The 19,234-nt window shown below is 47.3% G+C and overlaps 1 protein-coding gene across 1 annotated transcript in view; it reads left to right on the top strand.

Moving 5' to 3' along the window:
• Positions 1–19,234, top strand: part of SYNE2 (spectrin repeat containing nuclear envelope protein 2) — a 260,281-nt gene that overhangs the window by 91,735 nt on the left and 149,312 nt on the right. Inside the window, 6 exon segments of the mRNA XM_048484653.1 lie at positions 91–216; positions 2,398–2,580; positions 5,934–6,059; positions 7,815–8,009; positions 10,928–11,002; positions 15,122–15,367. Of these exon segments, the coding sequence (XP_048340610.1) occupies positions 91–216; positions 2,398–2,580; positions 5,934–6,059; positions 7,815–8,009; positions 10,928–11,002; positions 15,122–15,367 (951 nt within the window).

Genomic DNA, 19,234 nt, shown 5'->3' with positions numbered 1-19,234 from the left:
ACAGATTTCCAGGGGTAAACAACAGGGGAAGATGTTATCGCTGCCCATCTTGACTCTGCATTAGTTTGACCGTTTTGTCTCTCTGCTTAGGAGGTAGAAGCTATTGAATCTGAAGTGAAGACCATGGAGAAGGATGTGGACAAGATCAGGACGATTTTGTCTCCCTCTGATGACTCCCTGGAGTTTTCTCCCAAAGAGCATCTTAAACATGGCCAGGTGAATATTCTCACTTTTGAAACTGGGAGATGGAAAGACTGGGAAAATTGAAACATACAGTAGTGGAAGGCTACTGATGACTTCTGTATGTTACTTTTGTCAAACTCTCAAGTCAGTTGGTATGCAATCCTTTTTTGAAGTTTTTCAAACTTTTTTCAAACTTTCCTTAACTTGTCATTTAAATGGCATGCAATTCTTTTTTTACGGTACCACCCCATAATAATTCGCTGTCACAATCCCATTGTATTCACTGTATACATAAAGTGCCGCCAAATCGCAGCTGATTTATGGTGACTCCTGCAAGGGTCTTTCAAGGCAAGTGAGAAGCAGAGGTGGTTTGCCACTGCCTTCCTCTGCAGAGTCTTCCTCAGTGGTCTCCCTTCCGAGTCTCAACCCTGCTTAGCTTCTGAGATTTGAGGAGGTTGGTCTGACCTGGACTATCCAGGTCAGGGTATTTCTAATACGTGCGTGTAAAGTGTCGTCAAGTCGCAGCTGACTTATAGCGACCCCTGGTGGTGCTTTTCAGGCAAGTGATTCAGCAGAGGTGGTTGGCCATTGCCTTCCTCTGCAGAACCTTCCTTGGGGGAATGACTGTAGAATGGGAGTAATATTCATGCTACAGGTATTGACCGGGATCAGAAGACCACCAGCAGGTATGTTAGTCAAATGATAGATATGTTTGAGATGATGCTAGTCTTCTCATATAGCTGATGTAGAGTAATACCCAGATAACATAAGTGAACGAAGCATTTTGGAGCACCAAAAAACTTTGCATGCTGCTGGTACATGCTTCTTCCCTCTTCCTGTTCAAACCTTTTAAAAGAAGAAGAGTTTGGATTTATATCCCCCCTTTTTCTCCTGCAGGAGACTCAATCTCCTTGCCCTTCCCCCCTCACAGCAAATACCCTGTGAGGTAGGTGGGGCTGAGAGAGCTCCGAGAAGCTGTGACTAGCCCAAGGTCACCCAGCTGGCATGTGTGGGAGTGTACAGGCTAATCTGAATTCCCCAGATAAGCCTCCACAGCTCAGGCGGCAGAGCTGGGAATCAAACCCGGTTCCTCCAGATTAGATACATGAGCTCTTAACCTCCTACGCCACTGCTGCTCCTCATTTTACAATGTTACATTTTACAATTTAACATTTTACAATGTTAATGTTAGGTCTCGGACCTTTAGCCAATAAACAGACTCTGGATTCTTGATCAATAGCCTTTATTGAAAGGCAATGAAGTACCCAGCTAGAGAAACCCAGTTCTGTCAGACCTGGCTTTGGCTGACCCCTTTATCCCTGAAGATTCCCCCCTCCCGTTTCCCTAAAGAATGTGTGAAAAGAGTTATTTTGGAGCTTAGGCGCCCCATGGTCGCGATAGGGAGATAGGGACAAGCCACCTGGCTTGTCTACCCCTGTAGAGCAATGGACACTGCCCATTTTTCCCTGGGAGTGACCTGCCCAAGTCAGCCTATTTATCTACAACTGTTAAACCATAAAAGATCAAGGAAAGGAAAGAAGGAAAGGTCCATTTAAAAAAGCAGGCTTGGTTACATATATCTTGCAACAATTGCATTGAAGTGAAAGTACATCTCTGGGGTGTGAGGTTTCCGGGTTATATGGCCATGTTCCAGTAGAAGAAGAAGAATTGGATTTATATCTCCCCTTTCTCTTCTGCTAGGAGTCTCAAAGGGGCTTACAAACTCCTTTCCCTTCCCCCCTCACAACAAACACCCTGTGAGGTAGATGGGGCTAAGATGGCTCAGAAGAACTGTGATTAGCCCAAGGTCACCCAGCTGGCGTGTGTTGGAGTGCACAGGCTAATCTGAATTCCCCAGATAAGCCTCCACAGCTCAAGTGGCAGAGTGGGGAATCAAACCTGGTTCCTCCAGATTAGAGTACACCTGCGCTTAACCACCACGCCACTGCTGCTCCATTTCAGAGGATCATGCCAGCCACAGATGCAGGCGAAACATCAGGAGAAAATACTACTGGAATACGGCCATACAGCCCAGAAACCACGCAACACCCCAGTGATTCCGGCCATGAAAGCCTTTGACAATACAAAGTACATCTCCATCATCATATAGCCCCCTTGTCAATATGAACTGTTGTCAAAGCATTAAGCTAGGAATGCCCCTGAATCACTTGGCCCAGTTCCTGACAGTTATTGATGCTCTGTCTTATGCTTTAGGTTATCTTGGGCCACATTGGCCGCATGAAGAAGACCCTCACTGAGATACAATCGTACCAAGCAGCTCTTCGGCTACCGGGTGTGAAGCTGCAACCTTTCTCCGTGTTCCAAAGGACCAAGCGGCTTTTGAAAGATTTGAAGGCATTGGAAAGAACGACCAAGGAGCAGGAGGAACTGCTTGAGGTGAAAATATACCCTACAGTGACACCTTGTTTGTGCTGATCTCACCAGTCTCAGACGGCCTCTCTCCTGGCTTTCCACAAACAGTGCGAAATGGAGTCAGTCAAGAGAGCCTTTCTACACAGGCCATAGCAATGTACAGAATGGTTCACAGAGTTTCTTGGACAAATGATTAGGGCAGGGATCCCCAACCTTTTTGAGGCTGCAGGCTCATTGGAATTCTTACACAGCTCTATCAGCTACCAAAAGCCTCAAAATGGCTGCCGCGGGGGGGGGGGGGGGGGGGGGGGGCGGAGCCGGCCACAAAATGATTGCCACAACTTAAGTCACACAGTGCAGATCCTTGGCTGTGGTAGCAGCTGCTGCCCAAGCACCGTTTTTTAAAAAGCCGCACAGCCCATCAAATCTCCCATAGATCAGAAGCCTTGTTGGGCAAAAGCTGTACCTGACCTCACCCGCTTCCTAAAAATACTTGGCAGGTGCCAGAGAAGATATTAGTGAGTACCGTAGACCCAAAGGGCATCACACTGGGGACCCCTGCAGAGGGGGCGTGTGTGTGTGTGTGCGTGTTGCACTGGGCATGCACCTGGGGGGGGTGGAAAATCACACACCCCCATGGCACCCCTGTTCTTTATTTAGTGGTGCTGGAGAGCGGAGACAGCCTTCAGAACGCCTGGTGGGAACTACACTTCCCAGGAGACCTTGCGAGCCCCAAGGTCTCCTGGGAAGTGTAGTTCCCACCAGGCCGTTTTCAGCCTGAAGGGAACAGGCCGCTTCTCCAGCCTGCACTGTTTCACTAAGGTAAGTGTGTGTGGAGCAGGGCGCCGCGGAGGGGGCGGGGCGGAAAACACAGAGTGCGCACCGGGTGCGGTATGGCCCAGCTACGTCTCTGGACCCCTGTATTGGGAACTGTGGTCTATACTACTGTGTGTAGTTTGCTGTAAGTTGGATTCTTCTGTGTAATTTCGCATTATTTAGTCTGATGTTAACAGTTCTGCTTTGCTCCAGTTCTGCTTTTCAGATTCATGATTGGTTCTACAGCCCAAATCCTATTTAATTGTTTATTGAACATCTCACCTTCTTGATTGTGTTGGCCCACTCTGTATCAGCTGCCTTGAATCCGAATGAGAAAGGCAATGCACTATAAATAACGTAAATAAATAAAATAATCCTGATAGTGTTAATTTACAGTGAACCTTCACGGAAAAGAAATTCCCCCTGTTGCTGTCTCTTAGAAATTGATATTCAGGTAGACTATCTCTGAACATGGGGTCCCACTTAGCCATCGCTGGCTAATAACCATTGGTGGATCTTGGAACACTTTGTAGGTTGGGGCCTCCTGAGGGACCTGATAGAATTCATACACTTCCTTTTGCTGTAGTGCAGAACAGACGTTTATAAACCTGTCCCTACATTTCTGCCTGGCAGCCTGAATAATCCAGACTAGCCTGAGGTTGTTTGAAAGCTAAGCAGGGGTGACCCTGATTACTATTTGGATAGGAGACTATCAAGGAAGTTCAGGATTGCTATGCAGAGGTAGTCAATAGCAAACCACCTCTGTTGATCTCTTGCCTTGAAAAGCCTAAAAGATAACCCAGTTATGACTTAATGATACTCAATTATTGTATTTCTGCTAGTATATAAGGACTAATAAAAGGAAACACTTCTTCACGCAACGTGTGATTGGTGTTTGGAATATGCTGCCACAGGAGGTGGTGATGACCACTAACCTGGATAGCTTTAAAAGGGGCTTGGGCAGATTTATGAAGGAGAAGTCGATCTATGGCTACCAATCTTGATCCTCTTTGATCTGAGATTGCAAATGCCTTAGCAGACCAGGTGCTCGGGAGCAGCAGCAGCAGAAGGCCATTGCTTTCACAGTCTGCATGTGAACTCCCAAAGACATCTGGTGGACCACTGCGAGTAGCAGAGTGCTGGACTAGATGGACTCTGGTCTGATCCAGCAGGCTCTTTCTTATGTTCTTATATGCTCTTTCCCCAAATCAAAATACAAATAGTTGGTCCTTCATACATGCAATACTGATGCGCAGTTGACTTAACAGAGCATTGAAAACCATAGCTGTGCAATGCAAATAGGAGTTCTCATTTGAGCAGAGGGTTGAACTGGATGGCCCTTATGACCCAGTACAACTCTATGATTCTGTGATTCATTTATCTCACAGCAGTGATGGAAAGTGTTGTCAAATCACAGCCCATTTAGGCCGCTGCTATAATGTTTTCAAGGCAAGAGACAAACAGAGGTGGGTTGCCGTTGCCTGCCTCTGTAGCAACCCTGGGATTCTTTTGGAGTCTCAATCAACTCTATAGATACAACGTTAATACTCACTACAATACAAAGACGCGTTGCATCAACCGCTTTTATATGTGTGCATAATAAACAACAATAAAGTGCATAAAGAGCGAAGTCCAGTGCAAAACACAACAAACCGTGCAATTCTTACAATGATACAGCTTATGACGGTTTAAATCGCAGCATTCACTCATAACGTCTTTGGTATGTCTCAACAATGTCCTCTTATATCTTTAATTGTAACGAGACTCTGTATCCATGATTCTCAAAGGGACCAAACATACTGTTCTCAGAGACTTCACATATGTGATTTACACCATCGTAAGCTGTATTGTTGTAAGAATTGCACAGTTTGTTGTGTTTTGCACTGAACTTCACTCTTTATGCACTTTATTGTTGTTTATTATGCACATATATAAAAGCGGTTGATGCAACGCCTCTTTGTATTGTAGTGATTCTTTGGGAGTCTCCCAACCAAGTACCAACCAGGATCTTGCTTATTTTCCAAGGTCCGATGAGACTGGGTAGGCTGGGCCAGCCATGTCAGAGCATATACATTGTGTACATATTTGGAACCATCTTTGAAACCTTACACCGTGTACATATTTGAGCATCATCTCGACACCTTCATTTCTGGTTGCTTTTTCATACCCCGTGGATCCTCCAGTAACATTCTGAAATCTGCGGTCTATTTGGGTACATAAATCGGCAACTGCAAACACCTAAATTTTGCATTAGGGGTAAGACAAAATCGGGGTCACCGCAGCATTCCCGATCCCATGAAAACGTGTAAATTATTTTTATGGCCATCGCAGCCGCTCTCCTAGCAGATGCTTACATCTGACAGCAAACAGAGTTTTTTTATCGAAATTGTTGTTTTTTTCCCCCTTCTGTCTCGGAACAAACCTTTTCAAAATGCGCTGAATAATTTCCTCGCTGCAGACAGTACAGGCTGCGGTTTGACGGCTTATCGGGGCACTAGGTCATGCATTCTGACGTTCCTCCATCCACTCAAAGATAGCTAACGGCAACCATTGCTTTGCAGCCAATTGTGAACGAGACCGAACGAACCGAACAAGAGATAGACTCTCTGAAACTGTTGCTGAAGAGCCACTTGGATGACTTGTCTGCAGAAATCCCATTAGCTGTTCAGGCTGCTTCCCACCCGGAGGTGAGGTGACATCTTTCCATTCCCTCCACCCAGTCCCTGTTTGTCAGTTCACTGTACAAAGGGGAAAAAAATGTGGAGAAAAATAAGAAGAGCATATGTTAATGCGATTCCTATTGTTCTGCCTGCATAAAATGGCCCCGCTGCTATCAACGTTGCTGTGATTTTGATTCAGATCTTCAAAGCTTACCTTAAAATCAGAGGTGGGATCCAGCAGGTTCTCACAGGTTCCCGAGAGTAGGTTACTAATTATTTGTGTGTGCCGAGAGGGGGTTACTAATTGGTGATTTTGCCACGTGATTTTTGCCTTAGTGACGCCCCTCCTCTCAGCAGTAGCGTGCAGAACTTGAAGCAGTCTAGCAGGAGGTGCACCGGCGTGCGTGGCAGCCTGCGCCTGCGTGCATTCGTTTCCCGCCCAAGGACCGGCGCAGCAGCTGCGTCCTTGCCACAGCCCCGCCCAGGAATGCCCCACCCCCATAATACCTGGCCAAGCCCCTGTCTTGCCCCTCCCACCCCATTGGCGCTACGCCATAGTTTGAATCCCACCACCATGGGAACCTGTTACTAAAATTTTTGGATCCTACCACTGCTTAAAATGCACGCTTTCCCCAGTTGCTGGGTAAGACTGCTGGAAGAGAAAGGAGCAAATGAAGGGGGTGCTCTCCCGAAATGAGCTCTCGCAAGCTCAAGTCACTGTTATTCCATCAAGAAAGAAACCTGGTAGGGTATCCAAGAAGCCACTGTGGATGAACAGGAAACTCCACGATGAGCCAAAGATCAAAGAAAAGCCAGTAAATCCAGCTGCACTAAACTCCACGCTGATGCCAGGAAAAGCTGGAATCACCTGTGTAAGCAGGTTCAAGGTCTTCTCAAAGATGCCCATTTTCAGCAGGCACCAGGAAGAGGAATGAGCATACGATTGATTCCGCACTCCTCGACCTGAGTGGCGGAGGCTTATCTGGTGAACCAGATAGGTTTCCGCACTTCTACATCCCTGCTGGGTGACCTTGGGCTAGTCACAGCTCTTTGGAGCCCTCTCAGCCCCACCTACCTCACAAGGTGTCTGTTGTGGGGAGAGGAAGGGAAAGGAGCTCGTGTAAGCCATCTTGAGTCTCCTTACAGGAGAGAAAGATGGGGTATAAGAACTTGTAAGCAGAGGTGGGATCCTACCAGTTCTCACCACTTCTCTAGAAGTGGTTACTAGTTTTTTTTCTGAGTGCCGAGAAGGGGTTACTAAAGCAACCTCCCTGCCCAATAGGGACTGGAGGTGCGTGTGTGCGGCGACGCCACTGTTTGAATCCCACCACCATCGGAACCTGTTATTAAAATTTTTGGATCCCACCACTGCTTGTAAGCCACCTTGAGTCTCCTTAAGGAGAGATAGGTAGGATATAAATGCAAACTGCTCCTCCTCCTCCTCCTCCTCCTCCTCCTCCTCCTCCTCCTCCTCCTCCTCCTCTTCTTCTTCTTCTTCTTCTTCTTCTTCTTCTTCTTCTTCTTCTTCTTCTTCTTCTTCTTCTTCTTCTTCTTCTTCTTCTTCTTCTTCTTCTTCTTCTTCTTCTTCTTCTTCTTCTTCTTCTTCTTCCTGCTAAGCCCCCTTGCCCCTGGTTTGCCGGTGCAAAGGGGAATTGGTTCGGTGTGGAAGCTGAGGAAAACCTTGGCACTCGCAACATAGTAAGTTGGTGCTCTCTAGCTCCTTCCTTTCCGCACCCACTTCCTCTGTGCAAAACGTCACATCTCGATGCGGTTGTTCCTTAGGGTGAAGAGACAGAGGAGATAAAGCGCCAGATCGTCCTCCTGTGCCAGAGGAAGGAGGACCTCTTGATGACCATGAAGAATTCCTTGCTGGAGCTTCACCAGAGGCAAGAAGAACCTGAACTGGAAGATGAGTGTGTGGAATCCCAAGCACTAGTGGACAGTGCCCTGGTCAGCGGAGGAGGCATGGATAGGCAGGTATGTGGACCATGGCCTTGAAATGGCTTCAGTGAAATTGGTCAGACATTCAAGGGAAACTCTTTCACATTTTCACCAAGAAGAACGGAAGTGCCACCAGTGAGGGATACGTAAGCTCACAAGGAGAGGCTGAGGGACGTGGGAATGCTTTGTCAGGAAAAGAGGAGGTTGTGGGGGCACATCAGAGGTAGGATCTAGCAGGTTCTCACCAGTTCCCGAGAGTGGGTTACTAATTATTTGTGTGTGCCGAGAGGGGGTTACTAATTGGGTCCGCTTTTCCGTCTCCACACCCTCGCCTCCCCCGAGAGGCATACTGCCTTTGAACGTGAAGGTTCCATATAGCAATTGCGACTAATAATGTCACTCCCTGAACTGGGTTAATCCCTTCCAGGTACTGCAATTCGTTGATTCTCAGCCTTTCATACCTTTTATCTCAACAGTCTCTATCAAAGAACCTGTGTGTTTCACCATTGCTGTGTTCAGATTTGTGAGCTGGGGCATTTTCTATAATGTGATGATGATTTAGAAATGACCTGGTGCAAAAAAATTTGGGGGGGGGGTCATGGTGGGGTGGCTGCCCGGGGGGGGGCATCCAACTCAGGTTTTGCCCAGGGTTCAGGTTTGCCTAGGTATGCCTCTGCCCCCTTTGCTGAGTGAGGGCTGGCGAGGGAATCTGTTACTAAAATTTTTGGATCCCACCACTGGGGCGCATGATTGCTCTCCTGAAGTATTTGAAGGGCTGTCACTCAGAAGAGGGCAGGGAGCTGTTCCTGTTGGCAGTGGAGGAGAGGACTCGCAATAATGGGTATGAATTATGGGTGGAAAGATACCAGCTGGGCGTTAGGATGTTTTTTTTACAATGATAGTAGATCCGCAGTGGAATTGGCTGCCTAGATAGGTAATGAGCTCCCCCCTACTGGCAGTCTTTAAGCAGTGGTTGGACAAAAAATCTGTCAGAGATGCTCTACACTGATTGTCACGCCTTGGACCGTTGAATAACAAGACTCTATTCAGTTGATTGCTTTGTTATGAAACAGCATCAGGAATAAGCGATTCCTGTTGGCAAAACTAAGCGGAGCCAATGTTGCAGTCACCATTCAACCCCATACCTCCCACACATGTCATGCCCCCCTACCCTGGCCGGCCAGTTTCCAAGGGGGGATGGCACCCCTCCAGTCCCACTGCCTGTTGGGAAGAAGAAACCGCCTTCCCTCCCCAGGGTCAAAACAATCTACGTTCCACACTACTGAGAGAGCTACATTAGGTGGTGTCTAAAGAGTCTGAGAAAAATTGGAACGGTGTACGAAGTAGAGCCGGGGGGTGGGGGGGGAGAGCAAAGACAGGTTTCCAGATCCCGCCTAGGAGTTAAAACTTGGCAGGATCAAACCGGGGCTGATCGTCACTCTGTTCCTGCATTGAGCAGGTGGTTGGACTAGATGACCCGTATGGCCCTTTCCAACTCTATGATTCCATGATGCTATAAGAGGAGGAGCTAGATTCGAGTTCAGTCACATCTTAGAGGCCAACAGGATTTGGGGAGTTCAGCGTTTGGATTTGGGGAGTTTAGCGTTTGGAGAGTCACAATTTCCTTTGTCAGATGGCACTCTCAAAGGGCGATTATGGATGGGGGAGCTTGCCTCCTCTCTGCCCCACCGTGGCATCAGGCTCACTCCTGAAGTGCTCTTTCTTCCTGCAGGAAAGAGCAAGAGCAGTAGGCACACGGCAACGCAAGTTTGCCGCACACCACTTCTGATCCCTGCTCATGGCAACCTCCTTGTATGTCGGTACAAGGAAGTTTGCGGCTCCTGGGTTCAGGTGCCAGCATGCCGTGGGGGCCTCTGACCTAACCGGCCAAGGTATACTGGATGATGGCCTAGCAGCAGAGGTGGGATCCAGCAGGTTCTCACAGGTTCCCGAGAGTAGGTTTCTAATTATTTGTGTGTGCCGAGAGGGAGTTACTAATTGGTGATTTTGCCACGTGATTTTTGCCTTATTTACGCCCCTCCTCTCAGCGCGCAGAACTTGAAGCAGTCTAACAGGAGGTGCACCGGCGTGCGTGACAGCCTGCGCATGTGTGCATTTGTTTCCCGCCCAAGGACTGGCGCAGCGGCTGCGCCCTTGCCACAGCCCTGTCCAGGAATGCCCCATCCCCGGATTGCCCGGCCACGCCCCCGTTGTGCTCCGCCCAGCCCCACTGGTGCTACGCCACAGTTTGAATCCCACCACCATGGGAACCTGTTACTAAAATTTTTGGATCCCACCACTGCCTAGCAGTCAGGGGTCTGCAACCTGCAGCTCTCCAGATGTTCATGGACTACAAATCCCATCAGCCCCAATTGGCCATGCTGGCAGGGACTGATGGTATTTGTAGTCCATGAACATCTGGAGAGCCACAGGTTGCAGACCTCTGGCCCTAGTTCTTTTACTGCAGGCCTTCCCAAAATCTACTTTCCCAAACCTTCCCAAAAGCTATCTTCCCAAAACTATCTTCGTAGGAAAAGGAAACCCCCACAATATATGTCAACATATTTCAAGTACACTCTCTTCAGAGTTCCTTCTGTACATTGTCCGAAGTTAGAATGAGTTCTGAGGTTGTTGCTCCTGAAATAACTGATAGAGGAAGCAGGGCAGGAGAATGAATCAAAGCTTTGCTTTGTGCGTGACAATGTTAAGTGTATTTCAGTTCTGCTGATATCTGTAAGAGTGTAAAACTCAGACTGTTATTTCTCCTGTTGAAGTCTATAGGAGTTAAAAGTGCTTTATGTCTGTAGTATCGTGCCTGTAGAAACCATCTGACTCAATTGGCGCTTAGTGCTTGGGGTAAAGTGACTGAACCTCAGATTTGAAGAGGACGGAATAAAAATACCCTTTTCTGCTTTTCGGGTTAACTTGTCCATATTTTTCCATGAACACTGTAGCTGTCCAAGCGGGGGTCACTGTCTCTTCTACCTTCCTTGGTCGAAGAAGCAGAAGACAACTCATTCCACAATGAAGTAAGTATAATACAACGTTTGGGACAGATCCTACAGTATTTGGTGTACAGAAATGAGGGGGAAAATGAGCCAGGGAAAATCTGACAAGCAAGGGGCTGTGTCTAGACAAAACCAGCAATTTCCCATCAGTTCTTATAGATCACAGGTGTCAAATTTGCGGCCCTCCAGATGTTATGGACTACAGTTCCCATCGTCCCCTGCCAGCATCATGGGAACTGTAGTCCATAACATCTGGAGGGCCGCAAATTTGACACCTGTGCCATAGATTAGGAGGGGCAGCTCAACGGTAGAACATCTGCTAGCCATGCAGAAGGTGCTAGGTTCACAGATTCAATGAAGCTAGAACAGGTTCCAATGAACATGGCGCCTGCAGGATGGTCCCGTTTTTCGTAATGGCTCCTGGCTTCCAAATCGACATACACAGTTGGGAACCCAAAAGGTCAATATAGGTTTGTGGAGTTTGTGAGCCTTTGTGCCCAAGTGCTCTGGGGACAGGGAAGATGACTGGGCCAGTGTAGTATAGTGTTGAGATAGAGCTTTATTGAATCATTCACAGGATTTTTTTAAACTTTACAAACTTCAACGTTCCCATGATTAGAAAATAATATAAAGGTAATGTTTCCCCTTCTGTCGTGTTCGACCCTGGGGTACCACTGCAAGCAGTGATTTCATATCCCCTTCGGGGATAGAGCGGTATACTAAATTTAATAAATAATAATAGGCAAGCCGTTTTTGTGGGGTAGTTTGCCATTGCTTTCCCCGGCTATTCTTTACCCCTTAGCTGTGTGTTAGGTACTCATTTACCGACCAAGGAATGGATGGATGTGGCTGAGTTGACCATGAGCCAGCTGCCAGGATATCTGACCCACAGGGGGCTCGAACTCCTGACCGTGTGAGTGGCAGTGCAAGCGCTTAACCACTACGCCACGCAGCTCCTAGAAAATAATACATAGTAGGATAACTCCCAACTAGGGTTTACCAACCTCCAGATGGTGGCGGGAGATCTCCTGAGATTTCAACTAAACTTCAGGCAACAGAACGCAGTTCCGCCTGAAGAAAATGGCCACTTTGCAAGATGAATTGTATGGCTTTATACCCCATTGTAAGTCCCTCCCCAAACCCTCCCCTCCTCAGACTCTGCTCCCAATGTCTCCAGGTGTTTCCCAACATGGAGCTGGCAAGGCTACTGTCAGCACAAAAAGAGCACCTTTATGGGGCCCAATATTTCTTTACCAAATATCAAGCCAACAGAAGATAATTTTAAGTACCGTATATACTCATGTATAAGTCGAATTTTTCAGCACATTTTTAATGCTGAAAAAGCTCCCCTCGACTTATATGCGGGTCATTAAATTTTTTTGTGCGTTTTTACTTTGCCGGCCAGCAGGGGGCGCAGTTTTTATGCTAGCGGCACCGAAATTTCAGGGTACCCTCAGAAGACACTCCTGATGATACCAGCCAAATTTGGTAAAGTTTGGTTCAGGGGGTCCAAAGTTATGGACCCCCAAAGGAGGTGCCCCCATTCCCCATTGTTTTCAATGGGAGCTATTAGTAGATGGGGCTACCCTTTTGAGGGTCCATAACTTTGGACCCTCTGAACCAAACTTCACCAAACCTGGCTGGTCTCATCAGGAGAGTCTCTTTATGATACCAGCCAGGTTTGGTGAAGTTTGGGTCAGGGGATCCAAAGTTATTGACCCCCAAAGGGGATGCCCCATCCTCCATTGTTTACAATGGAAGCTAATAGTAGATTTTCCATTTCTGATAATATCCCTCTTAAAATCTAAGCTGGGTTACATTTGGACATACAGATGATGAGGGAGGAATCCAGTTCTTGAAGGAGTTTTTTAACTCCTTGTGTTTTTTTTTTTAGCTTGGTTTGCTTCTGGTTGAGCTTAAAGGGAGTTTTGTACTTTTAAAGTTATTGTTGATACCATATTGTTCTTGTTGACCCTCTTTTCCACTTACAGAGCCAGTTTACTGTTTTTCTTTGAAATAAATATTCAAAAACATTTAACCTACTGATGCCTCAATTGATGTAATTTTATTGGCATCTATTTTTATTTTTGAAATTTACCAGCAGCTGCTGCATTTCCCACCCTCGACTTATACGCGAGTCAATAAGTTTTCCCAGTTTTTTGTGGTAAAATTAGGTGCCTCGACTTATACGCGGGTCGACTTATACGCGAGTATATACGGTAGCTTCATTTGCAAAGAAAGGGGAGTCAACCCCACATGGGGAGACTCCTCCAAAATACTACTTCTATTGCACATTTATCCCTTTCTCCCGAATTTGCCACACCCTCTCTGTTCCCCCATTGGCTAAGGGTAGTTAGAGTCACAGCTTTCCAGTCCGTCTAATTACATGTTCCCAGAGGCATAGCGTGGCAAAATGACACCCTCGCATACACACCCCATGCCCTGTGGTAGCTACGCACCCGCCCCATGCCCCATGGTAGCTACGCAGCCTCGCACCCCCGTACCAAAAGTGTTGGGGACTATTTTCTGGGGGACCCCCACGTGACTCACTGGTAGGGCACCCGGGGCGTTTGTCCCTGGATTCCCCCATGATAGCTACACGACTGCATGTTCCTCCTTAATATGTAACCCCCTCACATATTCTTCCTGTATGTTAATTATAATACAGTTTGTCATCAGAGCAGGAGGAGAAGTTAATATGTATTAGCCTATTAAGCATGCTCAATATGTACAATCTGATTCAAGCCTTTCTCTCCAGCCCTAGTCATCCAGAGGTCTTATTTTGTCCTGTCACAAACATCCTCCCTTATGACTCGTCTCCTTATTCCTAGTAGAAAACACATTTCTCGTTTATCTCATCTTCAACCTAGAAAGGAGGGAAGAAGTACCATACTTCTTTTTGAATTTACTGCCAGTCAGCTGCATTGGCTGCTCCCAAATTTTGGCGTTCAAGAGAGAGGGGGCCCGGATTTAAAAGGATCGTAGTCTTGAAAGAGGCCCACTTTGCCTGGTAGTATCTTTATCTTAAAAAAACAGATTCTGAATGTTGTGCCCCCCCCCCCCACAGTTAAAAAGGGGGTGCAATATTATATCATTGCAGGATAGGAGTCATTTTCCACATTTCTTGCATACCTTCCGAGCTTTTCAAAGTAGACCTTTTCTCCATATCTTAACTACAAACAGTGTTGTTTGCTTTGGAGGAGGTAAAGACAATGACTGTTGAGATATTAGTCAGGGAGGGTTTATTTACAGTGGCCAAATGATGGTATGTTGACTTGATGTCCTGTTTGCAGACTTAACTGACATTTCTCTCTGTGTACTGTTGGCAGCACCCCCTCCCCTATATTGTCCTCCCAAGCTACTTTCCACCTTCAATTTCTAATTTTTCATAAGTTTGGCCGCATAAATCTGTATAGACTAGTGGTGGCAAACCTTTGGCACTCCAGATGTTATGGACTACAATTCCCATCAGCCCCTGCCAGCATGGCCAATTGGCCATGCTGGCAGGGGCTGATGGGAATTGTAGTCCGTAACATCTGGAGTGCCAAAGGTTTGCCACCACGGGTATAGACTGTGGGATCATCTTCGAACCTCTGAAATTATCTTTATTTTTGATCTCTTGATCCGGCACTGCTGAGGCCAACATTCCTGTTGTGTTTTAATAATAAGTACGACAGCAATCTCGTTAGGGTTTCTTAATCAAAAAATCTGTCCTGTCACAGAGCTGTTGAGCTTAAGTTCTTTTCTTTCTTATTATTGGTTCCCCCCCCCCCCCCATCACCTACGTTCTGACTTATACGGCACCCCAGAAGTAATGAGGAAGCATTACACAGCGGCATTCTATCCTCCTCTGGAGTTTATTGCCTGGAATCTGCACTTACACACTGCAGAAAAACACTCCTCCTGGAATAGCCAGTTAATGAACTGTGACTCAGCCGCCTTCCTTTGAGCTTAGCTCTACCTGTGTAAATGCAAATTGACTGCTTAGATACCTGTTGAAGCAGATCACATGACTGGCTGGCAGTTACTTTCTCTTGCTTTCTTTCTTGCACCATTCCTGCTGCTTTTTGCACCCAAGTTTTTAACCCTTTTGAGTTCCTCGATTATTTCCCTTCATCTGACTGTCTTTTATCGCTGCAGGGCGAATCCTCCTCCACTCCACCCACAAACGGGGCCGAATGCTTAGTGGCAACGTTCGGAGAGCTCACAGGAACGGTGGACGCCGGTAGGCCAGCCGCCTCTGAGCCAGCTCACCTCCTCCAGGTGTGCCAAGCAAAGGTTGCTGAGCTGGAAGGGTGGCTCGTCAAAGTCAAAGCATCCCTGGAATCCGTCAGCCCGACCTGCCAAATGCAACAGGCGGTGGAGCGGCATCTCGCTGCCTGCCAGGTAAGACGGACTGGCCCGGAGTTCACTGCTGCCGTTGAAAACCGAGCCGCCTTTCCCTCTCCTGTAGGTGTGCCGATGTAGCAGCTGCTGCCTCTTCCTGACCTCTGTGCTGCAGTAATAAAGAGCATGTCTGCCTGGATTCGTGTCCAGGGATCAGTCTCCCTAGGAATTAACTTGGCCATGGCAGCAAATACCGGATTCCTAGGAGCCTGTGAAGTGTTTGATGAAGAGACATGGCAGATAGAGGCAATGTTTAATCTTCTGGTTGTTTCCTCTCTTAGCTCCTCCCCCTAGCCACGACCCCCCCACTCCTGCCCCCCAGATAGGTTCTGCTAGGAGCTGTGGAGTGGGGGGAGGAACAGGAGGGATAAGGTTACATTTCCTGTCCCCAGCAGCTGCTTTCCGCCAGCACACGTATTTGTTTACTTCATCTGTATCCTTCTTACCCGGTGGGAACCCAGAGCGGCTCACATTATTCTCTCTCTCTGCTCTTTTAACCTCACAACACCCCTATGAAGTAGGTGAGGCTGAGCATGTGTGACTGGCCCAAAGTCATAGAATCATAAAGTTGGAAGGGACCACAAGGACCATCAACCCCCTGCAATGCAGGAACACACAATCAAAGCACTCCTGACAGATGGCCATCCAGCCTCTCTTTAAAAACCTCCGAAAAAGGAGGCTCCACCACACTCCGAGGTAGTGTATTCAACTGTCGGACAGCCCTTACTGTCAGGAAGTTTTTCCTGATGTTTAGGTAGAATCTCTTTTCCTTCACCTTGAGCCCCTTACTCCTGGTCCTAGTCTGTAGAGCAGCAGAAAACAAGCTTGCTCCCTCACCAACATGACATCCCTTCAAATATCTAAACATGGCTATCATGTCACCTCTTAACCTTCTCTTCACCAAACTAAACATAACCAGTCTCTCCTCGTAGGGCATGGATTCCAGATCTTTTACCATTTTTTAAAAGTAATCCAAGAAGTTTTCATGGCTGAGTGGGGTTTTGAACGTGGGTCTCCTAGATCCTAGTCCTACTCTTTAACCGCTTCATACTCTGACTTCCACATTAGAAGAGGAGTTTGGATTTGTATCCCCCCTTTCTCTCCCTGTAGGAGACTCAAAGGGGCTTACAATCTCCTTGCCCTTCCCCCCTCACAACAAACGCCCTGTGAGGTAGGAGGGGCCGAGAGAGCTCCGAGAAGCTGTGACTAGCCCAAGGTCACCCAGCTGGCGTGTGTGGGAGTGCACAGGCTAATCTGAATTCCCCAGATAAGCCTCCACAGCTCAAGTGGCAGAGCTGGGGATCAAACCCGGTTCCTCCAGATTAGAATGCACCCGCTCTTAACCACTATGCCACTGCTGCTCCACATTAGCTGCATTCCTTAGCTAACAAGCACAGAGTAATGACCAGGAAGACGTCTGACCTTATGCAGTTGTATACATAATTATGCTGTCAAGTCACAAATGATTCATGGTGACCTCAAGACTATGGGAGTTTTAAAAGCAAGAGATGAGCGGGGTGGTTTGCCGTTGCCTGACTCTGCATAGCAACCCTATACTTCCTTGGTGGTCTCTCATCCAAGTGCTGATGGTGACTGACCCTGCTTAGCTTTCTGGCTCTAATGAGACTGGGATAAACTGGGCTATGAGGCTGGTACTCTAAAAAAGGGCTTGGACAGATTTATGGAGGAGAAGTCGATCTGTGGCTCCCAATCTTGATCCTCCTTGATCTGAGATTGCAAATGCCTTAGCAGACCAGGTGCTCAGGAGCAGCAGCAGCAGCAGCAGCAGCAGCAGGCCATTGCTTTCACACCCTGCACGTGAGCTCCCAAAGGCACCTGGTGGGCCACTGCGAGTAGCAGAGTGCTGGACTAGATGGACTCTGGTCTGATCCAGCAGGCTTGTTCTTATGTTCTTGTGTTCTTAATTTTATGCCCTTGCTGGTGGATATGGGGAGGTAAGTGTCAGCTACTGCCTGGCCAACCATGTCCAATCAGGTGTAGGCTGATAAAGTCTGACCAGTCAAAGATACACCTACTTTCATGCGGCTAACCTTGCTGCCTTCAGTGATGCCCCACACTGGCCACATACTGCTTTGCTGCGTCTCCCCATGGGCTGCCCCTGTTAAGAATCCTACTCTTGCAGTTTGTTTGATTGTTTCTTTCTTATTTTCTTCCTCCCTCCCTCCCTCCCTCCCTCCCTCCCTCCCTCCCTCCCTCCTTCCTTCCTTCCTTCCTTCCTTCCTTCCTTCCTTCCTTCCTTCCTTCCTTCCTTCCTTCCTTCCTTTCTTTCTTTCTTTCTTTCTTTCTTTCTTAGATTTCTATACCGCCCCTTCCCCGAAGGGCTCCGGGTGGTGCTCAACATAAAATTCATACAATGCTGAATAAAGGAGCAAATCATACGAAAACACAGTGAACAAATAACATAAGCTCCATCCAGTTAATAATCAGTAAAACTTACTAAAACTCCATATAAAACAGCGGTTAGTACAATCAAATAAGAGGCGTCTAGAAAACCCACATTTAAAACCTTCCCCCAAAAGGAGGAACGGCGGGCCCCTCAATATGAGGGTCGCCCTGATGTAAAACAGCGCAGAGAGCAGAGAGGGGGCACCACATCAGCAGCGGATGGACACTCCAAAGTTCAGTGTCTTGTAAGCTCCTGGCTTTCTGGTAATTGGATCTGACAGAAATCTATCCTCTTTGAAAAGACTGGTTTTACACACTAATGGATTCTTTCACAGCGTTTGCTTTAAAGCTAGATTCTATGATCTAGCTCAGTCACTGAAAAATATGTCAGGATTGAATGGCAGGCACTGAATTTAGTATCCTGGGACGCCCAGCTTTCAGACAAAACAAGTTTCTAGCTTTTAGTACTGTTGGCCCTGACCTTGATGCCCTGGTTAGCCCCGTTTCGGAAGCTAAGCAGGGTCGGCCCTGGTTAGTACTTGGATGGGAGACCGCCAAGGAAGTTCAAGGTTGCTACGCAGAGGCAGGCAGCTAGCTCCGTTTGTTTTTTGCCTTTTGCCTTGAAAACCTTACTTGCGTTGCTATACATTTGCCATTACTTGATGACACTTTACACACATAGAAGGGGTTTAAAGTACTTGGCCAGTTCCAGCTGAAGTTTTTTAGTGAGCTTTCGTGGGTCCGATGGGGACTCTTAGTGCCCCACGTGTCCTGCATGACTAGCGGGAGCTGAATAAATTTTGCAGTTATTGTACAGTTTTCTTGAATTTGCATAACGAGTGCAAGTCGCAAGTATAATTCATACGTAATTGGCAGACAGTATTTTGAATGTTACATGAACTAACCGATATTCTCAGATTCTCTTCCTCTCCCTACTTCTTTTACACACTCTGATTTAATAGAAGTCTTCTGGAATCTGGCAAACCACAGTTTATTATTTTCTACCAAACCCAAGTAGGCAGTTTGCATTTGTCCTAACAAACAAGGAGTTCAAGCCAGAGTTCAGCTGCTGCAAACTGTGGTTTGTTGTTGGAGCCAAATGATGCTGTGAAACAGGGGTGTCAAACTCGTGGCCCTCCAGATGTTCACGAACTACAATTCCCATCCGTCCCTCCCAACATGAGCATTTGCTATACTGGCAAGGGCTGATGGGAATTGTAGTTCATGAACATCTGGAGGGCCACGAGTTTGACACCTGTGCTGTAAAAAGTAGGTTGTGCCATCGAGTCAGAATTGACTTATAACAATCTCATAAAGTTTCACAACATGAGGTTTTCAAGGCAAGCAGAGGTGATTTGCCCTTGGCTTCCTCTGCGTAGCAACCCCTGCCTTCCTTCTAGGGATGCCAGTCTCCAGATGTGACCGGGGGATCCCCTGGAATCACAAATCATCTCCAGATTT

This window comes from Sphaerodactylus townsendi, linkage group LG02 (genome assembly GCF_021028975.2).
Source record: "Sphaerodactylus townsendi isolate TG3544 linkage group LG02, MPM_Stown_v2.3, whole genome shotgun sequence".
Classification (NCBI taxonomy): Eukaryota; Metazoa; Chordata; class Lepidosauria; order Squamata; family Sphaerodactylidae; genus Sphaerodactylus; species Sphaerodactylus townsendi.
Note: the sequence above shows the minus strand (reverse complement) of the source record. Positions and strands in the feature narration are given on the sequence as shown.